Source organism: Coenobita brevimanus, chromosome 69, assembly GCF_032717465.1.
Source record: "Coenobita brevimanus isolate Jiangsu-jjx chromosome 69, ASM3271746v2, whole genome shotgun sequence".
Classification (NCBI taxonomy): Eukaryota; Metazoa; Arthropoda; class Malacostraca; order Decapoda; family Coenobitidae; genus Coenobita; species Coenobita brevimanus.
This window is the reverse complement of record NC_137022.1, coordinates 27979597-28003377: the sequence shown is the minus strand read 5'-3', so window position 1 is coordinate 28003377 and position 23781 is coordinate 27979597. Positions and strand designations below refer to the sequence as shown.

General features: G+C 38.7%; 1 protein-coding gene across 1 annotated transcript in view; it reads right to left on the bottom strand.

The window, feature by feature from the left end:
- LOC145406171 (uncharacterized) overlaps positions 1-23781 on the bottom strand; it is a 56215-nt gene that overhangs the window by 9449 nt on the left and 22985 nt on the right. Inside the window, exons 13-23 of the mRNA XM_080277369.1 lie at positions 13058-13139; positions 9546-9701; positions 7586-7708; positions 5607-5699; positions 5025-5132; positions 3483-3608; positions 3163-3243; positions 2228-2345; positions 1448-1491; positions 1136-1259; positions 777-960 (exon numbers count right to left, since the gene is read on the bottom strand). Coding sequence (XP_080133495.1) covers positions 777-960; positions 1136-1259; positions 1448-1491; positions 2228-2345; positions 3163-3243; positions 3483-3608; positions 5025-5132; positions 5607-5699; positions 7586-7708; positions 9546-9701; positions 13058-13139 — 1239 coding nt within the window. The remainder of the gene's footprint in view (positions 1-776; positions 961-1135; positions 1260-1447; positions 1492-2227; positions 2346-3162; positions 3244-3482; positions 3609-5024; positions 5133-5606; positions 5700-7585; positions 7709-9545; positions 9702-13057; positions 13140-23781) is intronic.

Sequence of the window (23781 nt, the reverse complement as noted above, 5' to 3'; positions counted from 1 at the left end):
GGAATAATATATTCTTTCTGTTATTTATAGTTTATTTTTACACTGACAAGAGTTTGTATAAATATCACAGAAAGAATATTAACACACCATACGCAAAAATAAACTGGTAAGGAAGACATGCTACAAAGTCAAAGAGCCAAGCCCAGCGTAAGTCTCGTCTTGCAAAAATGCGACATTTATCATCTCTGTTACTGTGCCATGATGAGTTTAAATTCCACTGTTATTATCATTATTCTTGTACAGTCAGTAATCATGATAATATGCCTAATGATGATCAGTGTGTGTTTATGCACATGTGCGATGGTGATAGGGGTACAACTTTTAATGTCGCCATAAGAGGGACTTCATACAAATTTCTGGAGGTCTTCCTCCACGAGCTATATAACAGTGCATCTCATGGAACCTTTTATGCAAAGTTCATTTACACTGGGACCTTACAACCCCACATTACTCATGTAAAACTAGGGCCCACTGCATTACAACATGCCTTACCCTAAAAAAGGAAGAAAGAAAAAAAAGAAAAAAGCTGATGTATATGTACCAATAACCAGCAATAAATTATTTGTACTAACATTTACTGTACTATATTCTTACTCAAACTGTCTTCCATACAGTACTTTTAATGTTTATCCCTATACAGAAGAACATTAGCAGTGCATTAACAAGTGCATCAACTGACTCTCAGTGCCTTAGATGTGTATAGTCAGAGCATATGGTGATGTTTTCCAGCAACTCCAACAACATAAATGAGACTTACTTGATGTGGAGGTGGATACGGTAGAACGGGTGGCTCGCGGAGAAGTGGGGGATAGGCATGGGGGGGTGGTGGTGGTGGTGGGGGTGGTGGGGGCGGTGGTGGTGGGCCTGGGACTGGTTGGGGTTGGGGTACAACCTCCCCCATGAACCCAGGACTCCATCCACTCACTGTTACCATCTGGGGATAACCTTCACTACCTGCAACTTAAAAAACAGTGCTCATTACTTAACAAAGAAATACCAATACACATCCTCATAAACAGTAGTCCAGTGATAAGTTTCCCATTTGATTCAAAGTCAAGTAACATAACGCTAGGTTCTGTGCAAGCCATGATCACATATAGTGAACTAACATAAAAACTGTCTTGAAGGTACAAACCAGGTGATGGTGTTGGCTTATTGGCTTCCATCGTAGGTGATGGCATAACAGGAACCGGAAAACCCCACTGCTGGTTATACCCAAAGTTTCCAAATCCTCCATACATCACAGGAACATGGTACACCTAGATCAAAAGGAAATAATGTGGTATATCATCACCATAATAAGTGTAACTCACTTTATTATGGAAACTATATGCACTGCATGTACTGTACCCATATTCATTCAAATCCCTTGATACTGAGGCTGTGAAAAACATAAGATGGTAAAACCTTTATCTATGACACATCTGGCATCTCAACACACACTTACCATATAAGGAGGCATCCCTTGGTTCATTTTCAGGGACTCAGGATCTGAAATACAAAGAAAAAAAAAACTTTGTGGTTTTATCATCATCACTACCCTGACCTTTCTTCTACCTGAGAATGCAGTAAGGTAGGATCCAGATACAAGGAAAGAGAAAGTACACAGCAGGAGAACTATCAAAAGACTGACCAGTGAAATGCTACTACCATACTAAACGAGTATAGTACTGCTGAATTCACAAATTTTGTATGATACAAAATACACTATCATTAACAATGCATGTATAGCATTGTTAAAGCCACTTACATAACTATGCAGCCACATAAAATGTCATTATATCATGTAATACAGTACTGGACTTGCATCCATCAGTCCATCACCCAAAGCAGTATTGTACTGTCTCATCAGGAGTACCGGGGCCTGGACAGAGGCTAGAGTCAAACAAGTAAGCACGGCAACCTGGTACAGACCCATCAGCATCACTATGTGAGAAATAAACCCTAATCACCCCTCTGGGTTAGACCTTGCATCCCACATCCATTTAGTGTGCCATAACACACATGAACACCACGCATTTAAAAACTGTAAAAGGGCAATGGCATGAAGACCAACCCCTGATCTCCCTACATGCAACAGAGAACTGTCCTAAAAAGGTGAAAGTACACAAGCAAGACAAGGGTAAAAGCTGGAATATTAGGAGGCCAAAATAAATGAAGTTACTATGGTTCTATCACCTCTTTTATACTGCTTTCAATTCCATCACTGTTTTGCTATTCTACTCACCTTGGCTGTTGGGGTCCCAGCCTTCTGACTGGTGAGGAACAGTAGATGCTGTGGAGGTAGAAGGTGAGAATTCTGAAGGTGTGCCTGACTCATCAGGCTGAGGCATTGGACTCAACACCTGAAGGGAGAGAAGTCAATTCATATAAACCATCCATAATCCCCACTTTCGGAAAAAAAAAGAAAAAAAAAAGGAAGGAATCTACCTGTCAAAATACTGATTGGGAAACAGAGATTTCAAACAACATGCTCATTATACGTTTTAATTATACTCTCGTATCAGCTCAAAACTGTACGTACAGCACATGGTAAGGGGAAGAAAGAGGGAAATAAAAAAAAAAAGCTACTAAGCATCAGTTAAAAAGTACTACAGTTCATAATTTCGACATCTGATTCTGGCTGCTTAAGAATACAGTATGTTATCAGATAAAGTTCTAGAATAAATAATGATGAAATGGTACAGACTGATAAGTGTGAAACACAATGGTTCTCTTTTGACCATAAATGGGAGCATATTTCTGGTTCAAAGTCACTGTTATCAATCAGTTCAAGACACACAAAGACAGGAGGATATCTTAGGTGATGTGTCTAATATCCCATGAGAACAAAGGGTAGGAAATCTAAAGCATGGTACTTCAACATCTTAAAGGACAAGATTCGGACAGAAATGACATCCCAGGAACTGGAAAAATCTCCTCCCTCCACAGATGTCACTAATTGTGAGGGTGCTTTGGTAAAAGTGCTAGGCAAAGGGGGCTATTCCAAATGAGGTTCCCATTCCTTTTAAATGTCTTTTACAATATGTAGTGAATAAACTGTATCTTCTTGGCCACATCTCCTGAGATTATAAAGACGATACGTAGCTGAAAAGGCTCAAAGGTTCCAAAAACATAAAAAATTATCATTACACAAGAAACAATATCTAATAAAATACTTACCTGTACAAGTCCTGGGCTAGGGTAAGGTGGGGGGCAGGTGACAGTGAACATAGGGCCATGAGGTGAGGGAGTGCACCCAAGCTGAGGTTATTGGAAAAGGGTAAAGTGCGGATTTATGAGAAAATTTCAATGTAACACAACTAATAAGCATGCAAAACAATTTTAATAAATATGAATGCAAGAACTGATATATAATACAAACACACCAGAAACTGAATCAAAATACAGACCCCAAACACAGTACAAGCCATCCACAATTTCAACAAAAATACAGTAACAACGCAAAATAAAATGCATGATATGAACTGTGAATATCCTACCTGTGGCGGAGGGATGGGAGGTGGCGTTATATAAGCAATACTTTGGTCTGGCTGAAATACAGGGGATGCCTGAAGTACCTCCCCATTTGAAGTGGCCAAAGCTGGTGACGGATTCAATGGCTCCACCTTAAGAATAAGCAGATGACTTCCAATTGCTGATTATGGCTTTATGAATTAAGTCCCACACAGACATGCATTTGCTGTTACAGTAACACCTCTTTATATACAATTATTTCTGGGAAAGCTCAGTCTGATAGAAGCTTAAGTCTCAATAAAAGTGAGCTTTTCCATAACTGAAGTTTTTCTAGGTGCAATGTAATCTTATACTGTCCATCATGAAACAGTCATATACAAACATGCTGTTGTTGTGGTTCCAGGTTCATCTGAATATGAAACAAGGACAGCAATCTGAGGTGCAGTGCTGCTGGAGCGCAAAGAAAAGCCACTCCAGTATCTCCTTCTCTGTGAAAAGTTATCTTTCATCATGGTGAAGTAAAGAACACATACGAATGAAACTTATGAGTATCAGTCACATACAAGTTTCAATATGTAACGTGCTTCAATGAAAGTCTATCTTTGACAATAAAAAATTATCCATCATATGCGTGATTATTTAAAATTACCTGCATACAAGTACCAAACTTATCCTAAACAACATACTTTAACCCCTTAACTGCTACATTCCTTCTGAATGAACCTATCAACAGACTGCCGCATTCCTTTTAAAATCCACAATTCTATTTCAAAAGTTGAGTCCTGTATATTGCCCTGAGAACTTTGTGTATTCATCCACTCACGCCTGAGGTTACTAGTTTATCTTATTAGCTTCCTGCTATGTCTGCATGAACACTAGCAGGCATGAACAAGCATGAGGGAAAGTGACAACATGGTGCCCAGAGTGTCAGGTTGGTTTATTTCTGGGAGACTGCTACCGTGACTTTCACACATTCATCAACTTCTAGAAAAGTGACTCATAAAATGTAAATAAGTGAATGCAACTAACCTTAAGTGCAAGTGAATAAAATATTCGGAAAATGAACGTGTCTGATGTAAGCTATATAAATATATTTCGTTGAATTTCGCATTATTTACTATTACTGACTAGTTTTTCACTGTTCAATATAACACTCTTTTATTTTATAATGTCTGCAAAATAATGATCCTGAAATGCTAAGTGACACATATACCACAGTGCAATCCTAATTGACGTGTATAGTGCATGGTGGTGATGTGAAGGGTGGTGGGCAACGGTGGGGGTCATTGAGGATGATGGACAGATACAGCGACACACAAAAAACACCAAAAATTACATTGCTTCCACTTATCTCTATGGCAACACAGGAGAATCTAGACATTCACTGTAATGCTCATAGGTAAATAGAAGGGTTTAGCTTTCTTGTGCATGTATATTTTTTTTTTATCTTGCCTACAATGAAAATTATTTAACAGAAAAGGGAAAACTTTTGGGTGGATTGCCGCAACAGGGGTCTCACTTTCGTCACCTTAGCTGCAGTCGAGGGGTTAATGCACACTGTAAGCTACCTGAAGGGTATTGTTGTCTGCAGTTGGTGAAAGTGGCTGGTCCTCTTCATCACCCTGGGGTTCATCACAGCTCTCACTCACTCCTGTTCCATTAACCCTTTCTTCAGCCTGGTCATGGAAGGATCAGAGAAAAGGTACGAAAGTTCAGTAAAAATATTTAAGTGGAAGAAAATCTACTTCCATTCCATTTCTCCAAAATCTAAACTTTTATCACATACTACTATGGAAGAAACAAATCAACTTTCTAATGTTAAAGGCTATTATTGCTTTCCTTTTCCTATTTTCATATCCTAATGAGGCCATCTATTAATAGTAAAAGGGGTCAGAATGATGATGGTTAAAATGAAATGTCTTATAACTTCCATGTTAACAATGAAGATGAACTATACAATGTACACTGGTGGTTGTCCCTATAACTCATTCCAGCTTATCCCACCTGACATGTAAGTATTATGGCTCCAACTGACAACATTAAATGAATACATGGATAGTATTCTTTACATCCAATCCTCTGGAGTAAAACGACAGGGAAAGTTTTTAAAAATTCCTTGCAGCACCAACTTACCCATTTCCCTTGCTCACCTTTGGAGTTGAGGTGTCATCAAACTGTGCAGGATTTTCCCCAACCTCAGACTCACACTGAGTATCTTGTTTTTCGATAGTCACCACCTCTAACTGTAATATATCGAATAAATTAGGAAAATGGAAAAAAAAAAACTATAACATTTCATGTATAAGTATGAGAAATCTTTTTGCTAAATTAAGACTTAACAGTAAGAAAGTGACAATTATTCTACACTAATCCACAAAGACAAGTTAACTGAAACCAGTATTTTATGTAAGTCCCCTGCAAAGTGAACTCCTACAGTCTAGAAAGGCCTTTCCTAAATTGAACAAAGTATTATAATATTGTTTGCATGAGTTGATTAAAAAAGACCTCCTTGTGCTGAGGAGGTTCCTGAAGCTGTTTCTACTCCCTACAGACTGGGCAGGTCTTTCCTATGCTGAATAAAATCATCTGACATTAGCCAGAAATTGAAAATGTCTCTAGACAAAAGGAAGTAAACACAATATTGTACAATTAATCAATTATTTATCAAACTTCTTGGGAACATGATGCTCATATGAATCACAGGTTCAAACATGCAAAAAGGGCTCATATTCACCAAGTGCTTAGATCACGCTCACTGATCACTCTCAATACGACTTGTGCAGCTTTTTCATGAATTAGACCCTCCTCCTGCTCCCACTCAATCATCTTCTTCAATCAACAAAGACTTATGATATTGCTGCACAAGGTGCTGCCTCATCATCACCACACAGCTGTCCCGATCCCTACAGTCGCATAGCTTTGCACCAAACAAAGATGCATCTTTCCACAAATGCACTGAAATTCATTTGCAAATGAGCCATGATGGAAGAACTGGATATTTCCATGAATGTCCCAACCATGAATAACACACACCATGCATGTTGAGAATCCACTATACCGTATTTCGTACTTTATTTGGACTACTGCCAGATGTCTTCAATCATTTTAAGAGAGAGACCATTTACACTGAAAGAGTTAAATAGTCTCCATTAACTCCTGCAGTGGATGATGTTTAGTTTCTTTTACTCTGGCGGCTATAAAAAGCATTTATTATGGTTTGCAGACCTCTCCAGGACTTAAAAGCATAAGAATGGGCAGCAACACAGGCAATTCTAATTAAGCCTTCTCTACCCAATATTCCAGCATAATCAAAGTTTGTCAAATCATGTACATTGAGGCATGGATGTTGATACCCTGTAAATGATATTAAACAGAGGATTCCATTAGTAATACCTAACATAACCCATTTAGAATGGCAGGAACAATTTGGAATTTTATTCTGGCTACTGACAAACTATTTTATTCAACTGAGGAAAGCATGCCCACCCATAAACAGTCCAACCTATCAAGATTAACTTAAAGATGGCTAGGCCATTTGGAGATTTTACTGTCAACCATAAGACCATTATGATCAAGTGGAGGAAGCACACCACACTACAAGGAGTTAACAAATTTTATAGGGTACTACTCCACACCTCCTCATTAAAGCTCCAAGGGAGTGAACTCTTCTTGACGTCTAATGACTCAGAGCATATATGACAAAATGAATTCTATCTAATATATCCAAGAAGTGTACTGGCAGTTAATGTAAGGAACCCTCATACTATGGGTGGCTAAGATATGTAGACAACCAACATACTATGATGCTATAATGTACTACTGTACTGTACTGTACTGTGCTTAGTAAACAAGATCATACTATTTACTTACTGTGATATATTACAAGGTTGGTACTGCACAATAACTGGCCAGGGAACCCAGTTACGACTGAGAGCAATAATTTTTAACTGCTGCCCAACATTTACTGTACAAACAGTATTAGGAATTTCATATAACAATTATGTTATTTACCAGTTTTGTTGATGTGCCATACCATTCTTGGATGTTTGGAAAATATGACAAAAAATGTAATGAAATAGAAGGAAAAATAGGAGAGCTAGTGATGCTGATGATTTAGTGGCATCCCTACCCTCTGTCCTATGACCCTGACCTCCTGCTGGCCACCTGCACTCATGACTTGCTGCAAAGCCTCTAAGGTCACTTCCCGCATCTGGCTCACTTCATGCAGATGCAACCGGCTACCATCCTCACCCTGGGATATTGTAAGAGGGAAAATACGATAACAGCAGTTCTGATCAAAGTTCTTTATCATCCTGAACTTGAGTTATAATGGAAGAAAAAATGTAAAATTTAACCCATCCGGGGTCAAACATCAGTTTGTACCAGTATTCCTATACATCAGTAAAACAATACTGTAATCTAAAATACAATACAATGACTCATCCTGGATAATGAAGTTTTGTACAGTGAGGAACTCGGGGAGATATTTTGTTCACATTACTCACTTTGATGCGAAGAAATGCTTCATATCGTATTGTATCGTTTATAAAGGCTCCAACACGCTTGCATGCATCAGCCTTGGTCACCTAATGGTGGCTCTCCATGCTGCTCAATCTCTGGCAGCCTCCCAATTCAGTCCCTTATCCCTGAGGTCATACACTATGGCCTATCCCGGGTCTTTTTTGGTCCACCTCTCACAACCTTACGCTCAACATTCACACCTCTCACACCCAACTGTTATCCTTCTTCCTCTCAACATACCCAAACCATTTTACTCTACGCCTCCTCATCACAATGTCAACACCTTCAAGTTATTCACGTTCCATCCTTTCCCTCAACTCTTCAATCACAATCCTAGCTCCTTCCCTAAGTTCAAATTCAAGGATATACTAAACATCCATCTAATCATTGCCATTTCTGTACATCTGAGCCTACAGATATCCTCTTCCTTTACTGACCATGTCTCACTACCATCCAGCATCACACTCCCAACACATGCCGCTTACAAGGATTCTTTAGCATGCAGGGTGAGCCCTCTTAACGTTAGGAGAGGCAATGACACTCTGAACTTCCTCCAACCACCCCTTACCCTAGCCAGAGAAGAGTAAAAAGAATATAATGAAATGTCAAGTGAAATGCTCTTTATGTCATACTACTTTTGCCAAGCTATGATGATCAAAAGCCAGCATCAGACTCAGGCTATTGAGGATAAAGGAAAGGGGTGGAAAACCACAAAAATAATGAAGCTGAAAGCAATAAGGATGTGTTAACACTAAGCAACCACTGCCAAACAATACTTCACTACAGCACAATGGGATTCATGAGTGAATCTACGATTATTCTAGTATCTAAAACCTCATAAAAGTGTGCATATTACTGTATTAAAACCAGATGACGAACTAATATATCCTGTATAATACATTCATCCTAGTATGTAGTAAGTAGGACTCTCTCTCTCTCTCTCTCTCTCTCTCTCTCTCTCCCCCCCCCCCCCTAGAATATATAAAAAAAAAAAAAATGTATTTCCGTCTCAGGCCCAGCAGTTACCTTCAGTTGAATAAAATAATCTGGCAGTAACAAGAATAAAATACAGAAATTGGATAACATGTCACAATGGGACAACCAAAATTAATTATACAATCAGCCATGTGTGTGTAGAGTATCTACCACCCATTAGCTGATGTTTTACCACTAAAATGTAGGAGAGGAGGGACTGTAGGTGAAGAGAGGGAGAAAAAAAAAATAACTATGAGAATTAATACCCTAATTAACCCATATAAAATGGATAGTAGGGGCCTGGTCAATTATAAAAACAAAAAATCTATCGAAGAGAAGAGAGAAACCTGTATTTTACACAGGAAAAATCATCTGAGAAATTACCAACATGCCGGGAATCGAACCCAGGACTCTCAGGTGAGAGCCAGGCAGCATACCACTACACCACGACCAGGTAAAAGTTAACTCACGAAAAAAAAAAATCTATCATAAGATGAATAAACTGTCTGGACAGTGCAATAATAAAATAGTAAATACAAGTTTCTTTATGCAAGGAAGAAGGGACCAAAGGTCAGTAAGTTATTTCCACTGACCATTGGTGGTGGGGGTGGGATAGAAGGGCAGTAAGGTCTTGGAGCACTGGCCATCTGATTATGTACCGAGACGGAGGTGTGAGGTAGAGGGCCCTGGCAAGCACTGGACCTCACCGCCCAAATTCCATCCACAGTCATTTCTGCATTAACTACAGGCTGAAATATAAGGCAAAAGAATTTAAAAATATACTAATATATAAATTTTTTTCTTTTAAACAAACATTCTAAAATTAGAAAAAACAAACACATTTATTATCATCAGCAAATACATATAATAACCACACATCATTCTCTCTCTCTCATCCTCTCACTTACTTTATATACAGTACCTTTAACAACCCTAGTCATACCTACTCTATGTGATCACATTATCAACGCATCTCTTTTATCATCAAATCCTTTATTACCCCAGCAGGAGTGCAAGGACGTGGGACTAAACTACTCAGTCCAAAAAAGTACAGCAAGTGATCAGTTCCTTTCCCGTGTGGTATTATGTGAGCAATAAATCCCAATCGTTCTACAGACATAAACCACTATGGACTACACCTAGCTGAGGCACATTATCCCACTAGACCACCAAGCATCCATCTGGTAATATGGTTACCAACAAACACAGCAACTGGTTTCCTGGACTAGAAGACACCATTTGGTCAGTCACTTGATGACAGCACAGCACAAAATAAACAGATGATGGGTACCAAGAAAAAACATCTGTGAGTTATTACTGTGTTTGTTTTGCTTTCATGCCTACCCAGACCTAGAGATCTTATCATCATCATCATCTAATCCTCAATTGCCTCAAATAAAGGAGGAGCTATGTTATACTGACAGCTTGTGTTGTGAGACTGAGGTGCTTGATGTGTGTTGTGGTGTGAGGGTGTAGCATTACAGTGAAGGCAGAGTAACTTTTCTTGTCTGGTGGGGGTTCATGGAGGTTGCTGTGTGGCTGAAGGTTTTGAACAACTTACAAGTGTTTGTGTACTGCTGGGTGGTGGAAGAGTGATGTTTTCCAGGCATTCAGTTGAGTATAGTGTCAATACAAGTTCTTCATTGTTTCTTTCTTTTTGGCGGGGGACAGTCCAGCATATACTTCCAGGAATGGGAAAGGACCCAGTAGTGAAATGATTAACTGTGTGACTCTCATGCTCATGTGATGCCTGATGTGGAGTACTTTTGTTTCTTAAAGGTGGTCTGCACCTGTGGTCTTTGTGCTATCATAATCACAAGTCTGCTGACAGTTCTCTGATGGCAGAGGTGATAGAGGGTGTTAATTGAAATTTATTCTTGTGATAGCAACATGATGCAAACAAAAGAATAAAAGAGGGAATACACTCAAGGATGAATGAAAAATATGAAATGCAGGACATAATGCTGGTCCCTGCACTTCCTTGCCATACACCTCCATTCCAACATGGCCTACTTACTCCTTTTCACATACCACACCCTTTTTCTGGCTCCTGAATGTAATTTCATCATGATACCTCATTCCAACCACCAACAATGCACTGCCCATCAACACAGGGTGTACTAATGTCACACTGCCCCACCAACCTCAATCATTCCAAACTATTCAACCTACTCTTCTCTATGTAACTCACCTACCTTCTCGTCCCATACTGAACTCTATTTATTTTTTGACTAAGCAACAAATGAACTTAAATGTGATTTTGTACAAACAATACCATCAGAGATGATTGCCCATACATGACACTATATACATCAATGATACAGACAGATTACTTTGGTGGCTATACTGAATTTTAATTAACTTTTGCCTTCTTTTCTTAATCCTTCTACCACTGAAAACAAATATCCTGTTTTAGATATCAGACTACAACAGGCATTAAAAATGACTTAATGTACAATCATCATAAGCTTCTTCAAACATGTGGTTTGAAGATGATGCAAAATATCCTTATTATCAACTTACTTCATAAAGGTGAGAAACTAAAAGTTGGCTTACACAGATGGAAAAGAAAGTCCTTTTTTCCTATATAAAACAAAGATGTCAGAGCTATACATGCAGAGAATGTACAATAGAAGAGTATGTATACTGTATATATACTGGTATATACTATGCGTGTGTGTAATACATCTCATCTTAAATGTCGGGACCAACTGCCTAGCCCCGGGCTCCTACGTTCCTCATGGGACAATGCAGGATTAGATGATGGATGGATGGATGGATGGATATATATATATATATATACTGTATACATACAGAAAAAGTTCAGGGAGCTGTTGCCTCACCTGACATTGAGCGGGCTCTCCCTCTGTGCTAAGGGATCTTTTTATGTGGCATATGTTAGGAGTGTAATGCTGTACGGTAGTCAGTCCTCGGCGGTAAAGGAAGAGGATATTCACAGGCTCAAACGTACAGAAATGACAATGATTAGGTGGATGTGCAGTGCATCCCTGCATGCAAGGCCTGTGGGGGATGGGTTTATGATTGAAGAGTTGAGAGGTAGGATGGAACTGGAGTGTACTGGTGTGGTGATAAGGAGAAGTAGATTGAGATGGTTTGGGCGTGTGGAGAGGATGGAGGATGATAACTGGGGGTAGAAAATGAGAAGTGTTAATGTTGGGGGTAGGGTAGAAAGAAGTAGACCGAAAAAGACCTGGGACGAAGTCATTGTGTGTGGCCTCAGAGTTAAGGTACCAAACAGGGACGCTGCCAGAAATCGAACAGCATGGAGAGCCGCCATTAGGTGACCAAGGCCGACTCATGCAAGCATGATGTAGCCTTCAAAAATGAAAATTATATACCTGTGTGTGTGTGTGTGTGTGTGTGTGTGTGTGTGTGTGTGTGTGGTAAAACCTTATTAAGTCGGAATAATAGCAGCTGAGGCCATTCTGACTTCACTGAAATTCCGACTTGTGGAGAGTGTGAGGCCTCCTGATTTTTCTTTATGTCATGGGATGGGCTCAGCTTCAAGTTAAACTCCGCATATACGGAATGCATAGAGGCACCAGCATCAATCCTTTTTAACACTTAAAGCTTTTCTTGAATGCTCAGGGTCTTCAACTTCAACCTCCTTCCTGCCTGAAGGAGCCTTGAGAGCCTTGGAAGCCATGCTGGTAATGAATAAAAGTGTGGAACACAGATTCACTACTGGAGCGGGTGCGAGAGAGCACCGACGTGGGTGGTGGCAGATGCTAGACTGAGACAGGAAGTGCCCTGGGAGGCAGGAGGCAGATGATGGGCCCTCATGAGCTAAAACATGATGAACCTAGTGCACCATGCAGAGATTGGGTTTCCATTGCACAACATTTTACGTCTTAAGGGAATTTTGTGGGGGATTTTAAGACAATTTTTTTGAAAATTTTAAATTATTTTCATCAACGAATATCATATGCCATGCCAACTTAAGTGTATGCCCAACTAAAAGAGTTCCGACTTATGAAGGTTTTACTGTATGCAGAGAGAGAGAGATGCAATGGACAAACTGAAATAGCAAATGAAAATTATTAATAAAACATAATCAATAAACAAAAAAGTTTTAAAATCTTACAGGGAATGATTGGAATCCATCTTGTGCAGGACTATGCGAATTTCTAAAATTAGTGTTGTTCGTTCCTCTGTGGGAGTAAGTTCTGGAAGAGAAAATAATCATAAATAACTTAATGCTACCAACCAGCATTAAAAACAGGCAATAAAGATTAGATACACTGCAAAGTAGAATATTTAAAGGTGCTGGATCCAGATAAATTTAAAGGTAGCTGAATCCAGATAACAATATGGTAACCTCTGCCATTTTTGAGGTTCATGGCCAGGTTTCACGGGGCCAAACAAAACTTCTTTCTTTTACCTTACTGCCAATGCATTTACCAATTCATCTATATCACTCTCTCTCTCCCTCTCCATTCCCCAACATATCATATCATCAACTTTTCTATCACCAACCACCAACACATTATTGTCTGCATTTACTATCAAACTATGCTGTCTGCTAATATTCACTGCTTCTGAACCAGTCTACAAAGATCTTATTCACATTTATAAGCAATACAGCATCATAGGCATAAGCATACTGTACCAGTACATTATATTTGGAACATTAAACCGATATTCATTTATCACCAGCCCCACTCCTATTTGCACAACCTGAGTTCCAATTTTTTTCATGACCCAATCCCCGTATATAATGAACAGCATTTTGGACATTCCACACTCGTTCCATTCCAATACTGTTACTGAACGGTTCGCTCAAATGGCTATCATCCATGAACAGTTTCATCCATCACAAAATCTTTACATGATTCAACAGTCTGCCATCCACACCACAGGTAGGTAAACCTTTCATAATCTTTTTCAATCCACCTTAAGCTTTTTTCAGATCTACAAATGTCATAAATAACATAGACAGGTATTCCTTCACACATGTTTTCTCCACTATCCAGTCATACCATAAATATTTAATCCACACATCTACCACTCCTAAAAATAACACAGTACAACACTTATCAAAAAGTACTGTATGGTACAAGTATGTTCCTTCCATTCTTTAAAACTATTCTCAACTTTTGTTACAACACTCAGCAAACTTACCACACAGTAACATAATATGTACTGTGTTCCTTTCAATTACTTTTAAATTCTGTATAAACTTACAATCACAGCCTTCCTCCATTTCAATGAGGGAACTCCACTCATCCAAGCTTCCTAGCATATTTCCAACATATGTTTCACACCATCCTCCCTGCTACTTTTAATCATTTCTGCATATACATTATCAATACTTTGTGCCTTCCTTCTCTTTAACCTATTTATTACATTCGACACACTTTCTACTATCAAATTCTCTACACAGTTTCCACTGTCAAATTCTCTGACACCAGATTCTTACTACCTACCTACACTACCAAAACCAATTATGTTTACCATCACTAAGCTCTCATAACTTCCAAACATCTGTCTTTCAAAATTTTCTTTCCATCTACTTATTTTCCTTCCAGTTGCAAATAGTTTCTCACTCTCATCTCCTATATTTTAACACTTTTTTGCTTATACTCATTCCAACATTTCTGCACTGCTTTCCGAAGTAGTCCCTTATTGTAGCTTAAACATTTTTTTTCCTCAGTCTGATACCTCTATACCACTTTCTTTTTTATTACTAACCCCTTTACACACTTCTTATCTTCAATACTGTACCTCATCCTTCCATCAAAACTTGATTTCTTGCATCCAACACACACCCACTTCTTTTCTTTCTTCCACTTCTCTTTCAACCTCCGCAAATTTCAAACTCAGAATCCCATATTTAAACATAATTACCCATAAAGATGGGTATAATACTTAAAAATACAATGGACCCTCCTCCAACACACTAGATATGTTCCTGAATGTTGTGTTTGGCAAGGATCACGTTAAACTACTATGTATCCTATGGGAAAATAGAAGTTATGTTCCCAAGTCTTGTGGAAAAAGGGAGAATGCACCACTGGCAAAAGTGAAAGAGAGAGAGAGAGAGAAACTGTGAAAAGGGGAAAGATAATGTGGCGAGCTGCCTAGGATGACATTCTGTTGAAAGAATTGTATGTAGAAAGAATTGTATGTAGAAAATTCCTGTACACTTAAGAGGTGCATTCCACATAGGGGTAAATCCTACTGTTTGCAGCTATGGGAGCTATAGTATTTTTAAAAGCTGGCCTTGATTTTCCAACTTTGCACCAGCTGATCATCCTAGAGAAGTTATATACTTAAATAACTTAATTTTTCTATGGGAGGATTAATTGAAAAATGGAGTTATGAGGTACTGAAAGCAATCTCAAAACTGATGTTTTGACTATAACTTTAAAATGTTTGTAAATGTGCTTCTGTTACAAATGGCCCACCCTGTGGGATGATGCTGTAAAATTTGAATGCATAAATAAGCCATAAATGAATGTGTAACCAACTTCATTTAGATTAATTTCCTTTTCGAGTTTTTTTTATTGTACCTACTTGATGTGTGCACAGGATGGTGCAACAGTATTGATGATACTCATAGACGCTACTTTCCTTGCGCCTATAATATACCACTAAGGAAAATGTGAAGTAAGCTGAGTTACACCAACAGGTAATCTATGCAGTACTTCTTAGTCGGACACAGTTCAGCAAAACTATGACAATCCAATACTTGGTCACTCACAAAAAAGAAATGTAATGAAAGTACCTTAGGGACAACAGTTATTAACTCTTTAAAAGAATCATGGAAGCATTCATCTTTTTCATCATCATCATCATTATCATCATCCAGACATCTTAACCCAACAAACAATGGGGTGAAGAAAGCTCCACAAGACAAGGAAAGTTCAAAATTGGGTGAACTGTCAGAAGCATGCCTGGTAACACATGGCAAACAATTACTCCAGCATCATTCAAGCCCTCAGATTCCGGTATTCACCTCAAACATAACCATGAACACATGTGGTATTTTACTGGAAGCATTCAATAGCAAATACAGAAGGGCAAGAAAAGAAATCTGAGTCAAAAGCATTAATAGTATTATAATGGAAACTGTGATGAAATGACTGGTGAAATGAAAAACTTACAATGATTAAAGATGTAAGCAAGTTTAAGTGATATAATGTGTGCTCCAAAGAAAAATCAGTGTTTGACTTTCCTCAAACCATTTGCTGCAGTGCTAAAGGACCCGGGATCAAATCCTGGCTAGGGCAGGGAACAGTTTAAGGATTTGAATTTCATAAAAAGCAGACTTTACTGATCCATCAGAAGACCTGCCGACATGTAAAAATACCCCCGCTAATACCAGTACACCAGTCCTGTATAGGACAGCCCTTGCATGTATTCAGTATGGACAATGGGTGTTAAGTACCGAAGTGGAGACATGTGGAGGTGGACTACTGGGCCTTGGGATAGGCCCTCAAGCCTTTGCCCAGTCAGACACACACACACACACACACACACACACACACACACACACACACAATTTAAAAAAAAAAAAAAAATCATCTCATCTCAGAAGGTAATGAATCGTTTTTACTTACACATACGAAATATGGATCAGAAAAACAACAATGGGTTATCAGTGTATTTATTACGTACTTATCAAAAACTAGGCACACCATAAATTTAGAAAAGTGATCAACACATTATTTCTATCAAATTTTATGAGAGGTTATTACGAGTGCTTTGTATACACTCTGCCAGCAAGGCTACAGTCAATAGCTTACTATATTTGCTATAGCAACACTTTATGCTATATTACTCTTCCTTTCCTTTATAAACCCCTGATATATTTGCACCATCTTGAGATATCAGGTAACATACAGGGACTATAGCCTGAAAGAGTAATGTCTGGTAGGCTACTCTAGCTATCTGATACCAAAACACAACCAGAAAAAAAAAATCTTTATCACATTAAAGGATTACAGATGAAAAGTGAGAGCAAAGAGTTCAGCTTCATCAGTAAAGAGTGAAGAGGATGAGGCAAAGACGAATTTGTAAGTTTGTTGTGAAATTTATAGCTGTATGTCAAAAAGAGAGAGGAGAGACAACTGACAAGACCATTAGTTTTGGGCAAAGTAAAGAGATTCTGTACCTTCACCTGGCATGTCAGGGAGACAGGATTATTCTAGGCAGAAACTAGAAGTCCACAATACTCAGGAGTACTTAATGTCCATGACATTTAGAAGTAAACCTGAGATGGTACCTTATGAAAATTACCCTTCTGCAGATCCTATAAAGCAAATGTGGTGAACAACTTCAGAGGTACATACTTTCCTATGCAATAGCTACAGACTTGTCCAGCATTAGCCATTAGCATTAATGCATCACCACTCTTCTACTGGGCTTATCAAGACAGGCTTAACCAACTGAGGGACAAAGATTTCCCTGAGTAAAAGAATCTGAGCCAAAAATAATGCTAAGTGTTAGCCTCACTCCTGAGTGACAAGACCTTTTGAGCTGAGTCACCTTAAGATATACAGGTATATAAATTCATCCACAGAAAAGTGATTATAGCTGAGAAAACTACAGGCTACTTTCTTGGATATCAAGAAGTATATGACAGAGCAAACAAACAAAGACTGTGAAAGATGTAGGAAATATATGGAATGCTATTAATAGTATGTATGAGGGTACAAAGAAAGAGGTATGAGTGGAGCATGAACGAAGTAAGTCTTTCATCTGGATGTTCGATTAAAATAGAAACGTTCAATGTCTGCGTCTCTGTGGTTATTAATGTTACTGATCAATTCGTGTCTGGCCGAGCAGATCCATCAACCGTAAGCAAGCAACAACCTCTGCAGGGCCAACTCACCGTAAGCAAGCAACAACCTCTGCAGGGCCAACTCACCGTAAGCAAGCAACAACCTCTGCAGGGCCAACTCATGCAATGAATTGATATTCCCATATGATCAAATGCACCTCCCCATACAGAGGCACAGGGAAAATTGTGGTTTAATTCCTGGATGAACACCATATTTACATTTCTCAACCTAGTTAACAAGGGCACAATAGTAGGTTCCACTCCCCCCCCATTTTTTGGCTATATGGTTACCACCCAGTGTTGTAAATGGTTTCCTGGGTTACAAGAAGCCACTAGGCTCGTCTCTCAGTGTAGAACCACCTAAAGTGGAAAGAAGATTAATAAAAAGTAACAGGAATGAAAGAGAAGTGGGAAGAGAAGAGCGAAGACAAAGAATGATAAACGTGAGGGAAGAAGCAGGCAGCACATCAAATAAGTGGGTAATGGGAACTCTCACCTCCCACACCATACTAATGTTAACTGGAAAACTCTGACTCAGCTAAAGTGACACAAGTAGAAGTGAGACGAGTGGAAGTTACTTATCTCAGAGGAGAGTGTGGATATAAATGAAGTCACTGACAAATAAGGGAGTTTAGGAGCATGATGGTGTTGATGTAGATTTGCTGAAAATGTTAGAAGTATAGATATCCCTCACTTTATGATGGGGTTATGCCGCAGAAAATCATGTCAAACAATTTATTATTAAGCTAACACATTACCAACCCGGTTCAATGGGAATATGAAGGTTCCAGAGCCAGCCCAATGTACAGATCATTACAACCTGAGGCATCACACACACTGCCACTAAAAACCACTGTAGATGAAAATATATTGTGAAACAGTGAAGACACACTTTGGGCAATATAGTACACATCAAGTAATGTTACATGAAGACGTTAGTCAACCAGCACTCACATTTATCCCTAACAAAGCTGCTGTTTTAAGCACATACTTTATTACTTCCTTATTTTCACTGGCCTCACATTTATCCCTAACAATGCTGCTATTTCATGCACATACTGTATCACTTCCTTATTTTCACTTTACAGCTCAGTCATATACCTACTACTGCCTCTCTAAGTTTCACAAAAGTAGAAAACTGGATATTGGTAACCAGAAAAGGGGGAAAAAAAAATTGGAATTGCTTATGCAACACATCATTAAGTGAGGAGAAGGATACCTCTCTCCTGAGATGGTTTAGCTAAGCAAAATGAATGGAGAAAGAGAGATTGACAAAGAAAGTGTTTGCGAATGAGGTGGAAGGAAAGAAGGCAAGAGGTAGATTGAGGATGAGACAAAAGGATGAAGTAGAGAGGTATATGAATGAGAACAATGGGATGAAGAGAGCAACCTGATGGTGGAGGATAGGGTGATTCATTCATGGCCATACGTTCCAGAATTACGGCACCTTGCTATAGACAGACTGACGGATAGATAAGCTTCCATCTGTGAGAGGAAATTCTTTGTCTTTAGGGAGGGACATGATGTGAATGCACCAAATGAGACAAAATGTGGCATGGAGAAGAGGATGATTGTGCAGATGTATGTAACATTACATACTCATTACTAAAATTCTCAGTAATACAAGATATAGTAACTAATTACTGTAAGGAGCCTTAAGCGACAGGCTAAATATCATATTAACCACAAAGACATTCTTCAATTTAAAAGAAAATTCAAAAACAAGTACTGTAATGTACTAGTATACTTCAGTCTTTCTGCTAAGACTAGTTTTATTGATGTACCACATATTCAGTACTAAACTGTGACTACTAACTCTTAAAAGAAGCCATGTGTGATGGCTTACAGTTCATATTACAATATACACAATGTAACAATTGTACAGTCTATAACCACAACACTGTATATTCATCTACAGTATATGTAACTGGTATATAGTAAAATTACTCATATTTTTACTGGTGGGTTAGGTAAGCAGATTTCTATTTTTCTTAACATTTCAACTCTTGCAGTTTAGATTCCATATCAAACAACCAAGTACTTTTTCACAACTAATCTTACACATTACTTTGTCCACATTCTTTCTCCACAGGGCTCCTCTATTTTAGTCACAACATTATCTCACTTTGCTTGCTCCATAGCTTCAACTCTTGCAGTTTAGATTCCATATCAAACAACCAAGTACTTTTTCACAACTAATCTTACACATTACTTTGTCCACATTCTTTCTCCACAGGGCTCCTCTATTTTAGTCACAACATTATCTCACTTTGCTTGCTCCATAGCTTCACTAAAACCTCAGTTCCGGCTAAGATGAAACAACTGCAGCACTGCAATGCTCCAAATTGCTGAGTCCTCAGAAAATACGACCTCATTCTCCCAGTGATGATTCTTTCCATGCTGCAATCCGACTGGCTAAAAGATATTACTGTATACAGATGAGCCATATTTTCAGACACAAGCACGCATTCCATTTTCCAACCCTCTAATACCAAACAAGCCTTGGCTAAATCATAATTGTGCTAACCCTTTGGCTGCCATGGTCAAGCCAGACATCTTTCTCAATATGTTCAGATCTTTTTCATCAAAGAAAAAAAAAAAATCTTTTCATGACATTTTTATAGGTTTTATTTATGTAATAAGGGTGTGAAAAGTCCATTTTTACATTTTTTTTTTTCTAAGACTTATATGAAACAACAGTGCTTTACTATTAACCCCTTAACCGCGGAGCATCACTTTCGTGACACTTGGGAGCAAGGGATCATACCGCAGGGCATCACTTTTGCGATTCTGTGTTATTTTGAATTCCCCCGGGCTTTCAAGTGGTAGCTTGTATCATCTATCAGTACTGCCAATGTCCAACACTAGTCAGCATTCCTAATCTCATCTGTACTCCCATCCATTGTTGACAATTTAGCCATTTCTCCCCGTTCTTGACTCCCCTCCCTACCTTCCCTCCATTACCCTCTCCTCTCACCTGCCCGGCCATGCTACGCTACGTAAATCTTCCCTGGAATTTTCCACTGATTTCATCCATTGAATTAAGCTCTATGCCCTATTCTTATACCAAATAATATATACCAAATAGAAATAAGGTAAGTGAGAGTGCCATACACCTGGAATTGGCTAATTATCACCTGACAACACCTCACGAGCACTCGTTCGCTAATTTTCGCTGTTTATTTCCCCTTGAAATATGCCGTATAATCTATTTTCGTACTAAAAATATATATAAGGAGGGAAGGGAGAAGCCTAAGTGATATTTACATTCACCTGGAACTACCTAATTTATAATGTATTGTCTAGATTTCCTGCCAATCATTTCACTGCTATATATTAGCAGCTGTCAAGAGGCTGACATTGGCAGTAATGCATTTCCCTAGGTAGGCCACCCCGGCCCACCCCTATCAGTTCACTGTCATATTCCAAGGAGAAAGTACATCTGTTTGCTCCTGCTAACTTCAGCCACTTTTTACCCCCATGCAAAGGGCCCTGTGACCTTTACCCCCTACCAAACCTCGTGTGGATGTGTAAACAGCAAGTAAAGCAATGAATGTAAATATAAGTGAACAGTGGAAAATGTTTTATAAGTTACTTCAAGTGACAGTGCATAACACAGTGTAAATAAAATAGAAATGTAAATACTGTAATGTAAATAAAATAGAGAACGTAAACAGAAATGAAAATGAGCAGTATTATAAGAATGCGAGTATATATACTACGAGTAATGAAAGTGAAAGTTTCACTCTAGCATGTATGAATACTATGAGTTATGAGAGTGAAGGTGAAAGTGACATTCACTCTCAATGCTAGTATACAGGATGAGAAAGTGAATGCTACGTATTTTACTGAAAGAAATTGAATGCCTACAGTGACAATAAACTACTATTACTGAAGGAAACTTATGGATACAGACTGTAGATATATATGAGTGTTATATAGTAATAGAAATATAAACTGTGAGTGTTTTTATGAATAATAAATGACAACACCAGCGGCGAACTAGCGCAAGTGGGAAGGTCATACGCCCTTGTAATTTTCATTGCTTTCACAGTGTTTTTTTTTTTTGGAATATGGATTCCAAACTATTTGAGAATCATAGAATAGTGTTTCTAGTGATAATATCAGGCTGTGGTAATCATATTACGGGTTGTCGGGAAACGTAAAGTGGAGACTTCGTTACCCAACTTCAGAGGTCTCCACAAGTCCTACGGTCCTCGACGAAGGCTCAACAAACACCCCAGGAGAAAGCTGAAGGTATGTGCCATAAGCATATGTGATTTTAATATTCTAGGACTAAGAACTGATTTTTGGCAAATATTTTTAGAGAGTCTGTCGGAGCCAAATATGCCTGCGGGTGACACAAGAAAAAGCAAATCAAGCCCGCGATTAAAGGGTTAAACAAGGCTTAAATACATACAAATATATCAGAACTGCTTACATTACATTCAAATGTACCTCAATGGGATAAACATACAATAATAAGGGCATGGTTGTTAGTTAGGGCATGTTTGTTGCAAAAGTAACTTTACACACCACATACACATAAAAAACTTTGGAGGATAAAAAATGAATAAAACTAAATGGACTGGGCTCAACTGAGGCACTCAGAAAGTATTTTCTTCTTTTGTCAACCACAGCTGCCTGTGGCAGTCAAAGGGATAATGACAGCCACAGAAAAGGAGGAGACTTTCATAAGCTACCATGAACAACTTACTCCCAAATAAATGACTTAAAATTTCTCCCTGGAACTGTGCCAAATCTGATCCACAACTTATCAAACACAAGTCTGTCCATTCACAGTGCAAAGTCTTCCAGTACTCTAACGTGTTATTTGGACATTTTGCAATTAGCTTTTCCATCAACTTAACCTCAACTTCTTCCTTCCAACTGGATGGGTCTATCTAACTTGTTTCTTCAAACACTTTGCATTCAGCTTTACCAACAACTGAACCTCAATGTCTTCCTTTCAACTGGATGGGTCTGTTGCCATCTCTTCTTGTAAAGCTGAATTCACTGTTCAACATTTTCCTTCTAAATCATCTCTGATTGATTCTGGTGCTGTTGCTCCATCTTCTCCCCAGTCTGGACTCTCATACCTGATTCTTAAATTTCTTGCTTGGGCATAATTTGTCCTTTCTGACTTCAAACCAATTAAGGCAAATGGTTCTGATGTGGTATCTCATGCCATTCTCAAGAAATGTGGCTCTGTGTTGATGTCTCCACTGATACCCCTTTCCCCTTTCTTTTTTATCAACTGGCACCTCTCCTTGTAAATCAATGTATGCTGTGCACTTCCTGGACACGATTTAGCTTCAGCACTGTCACTCAATGCAATCTCTCCAAAATAATGTGCTCACTTGACTTTACTCTGATTTTATAAACTGGGAAAACAGCCAACAAAAGCCTTGTAATTAGGGGTAGAAGTAAAATACTCTTCTTGCATATCTCATCATAAAATCATTTAGTCTGCTCATGCAAATGAGGTCTGGACACACTTACACTCTCTTTCATATGCCTACTTAGCCACTTACTAACACAAAACTCTGTGATAACTTCTGAACTCTCATATCTGCACTCAGTGTTCCATCAGTCCCAAAACACTTCTTTTCAACTACCATTTGCTGTTTTATCTGCCGCTTCTGCTTCTTCTTCAATGTCTTGGGAGCTCCAGGTGGTTGTCAAATTTCACGTCTTCATGTCCTGATCCAGGTACAGTATTCCACAATCTCCGTTTTGTCGGCTAAAGTATACTATACTTCTTACACCTCTTTCCAACTCTGTACTCCCTCTTTTTATTCTTTTTCTTCAACTGATGGTCCCAGGTCCTCAGATGGGTCCCCCTAGTTCTACTATCTCTCATCCCCACACAACCTCCTGTAAGGTTTACACTGGCCATATCTAGGATGGAAAAAGACCGTCGAAATGCATGGGAAGGGGGGAGGAATACCGACGCACATGCCTCAGCAACACTGCCAGTAATGGCTTGATGTCATTGTAAAAAAGGCTGCTATCAAATGAAC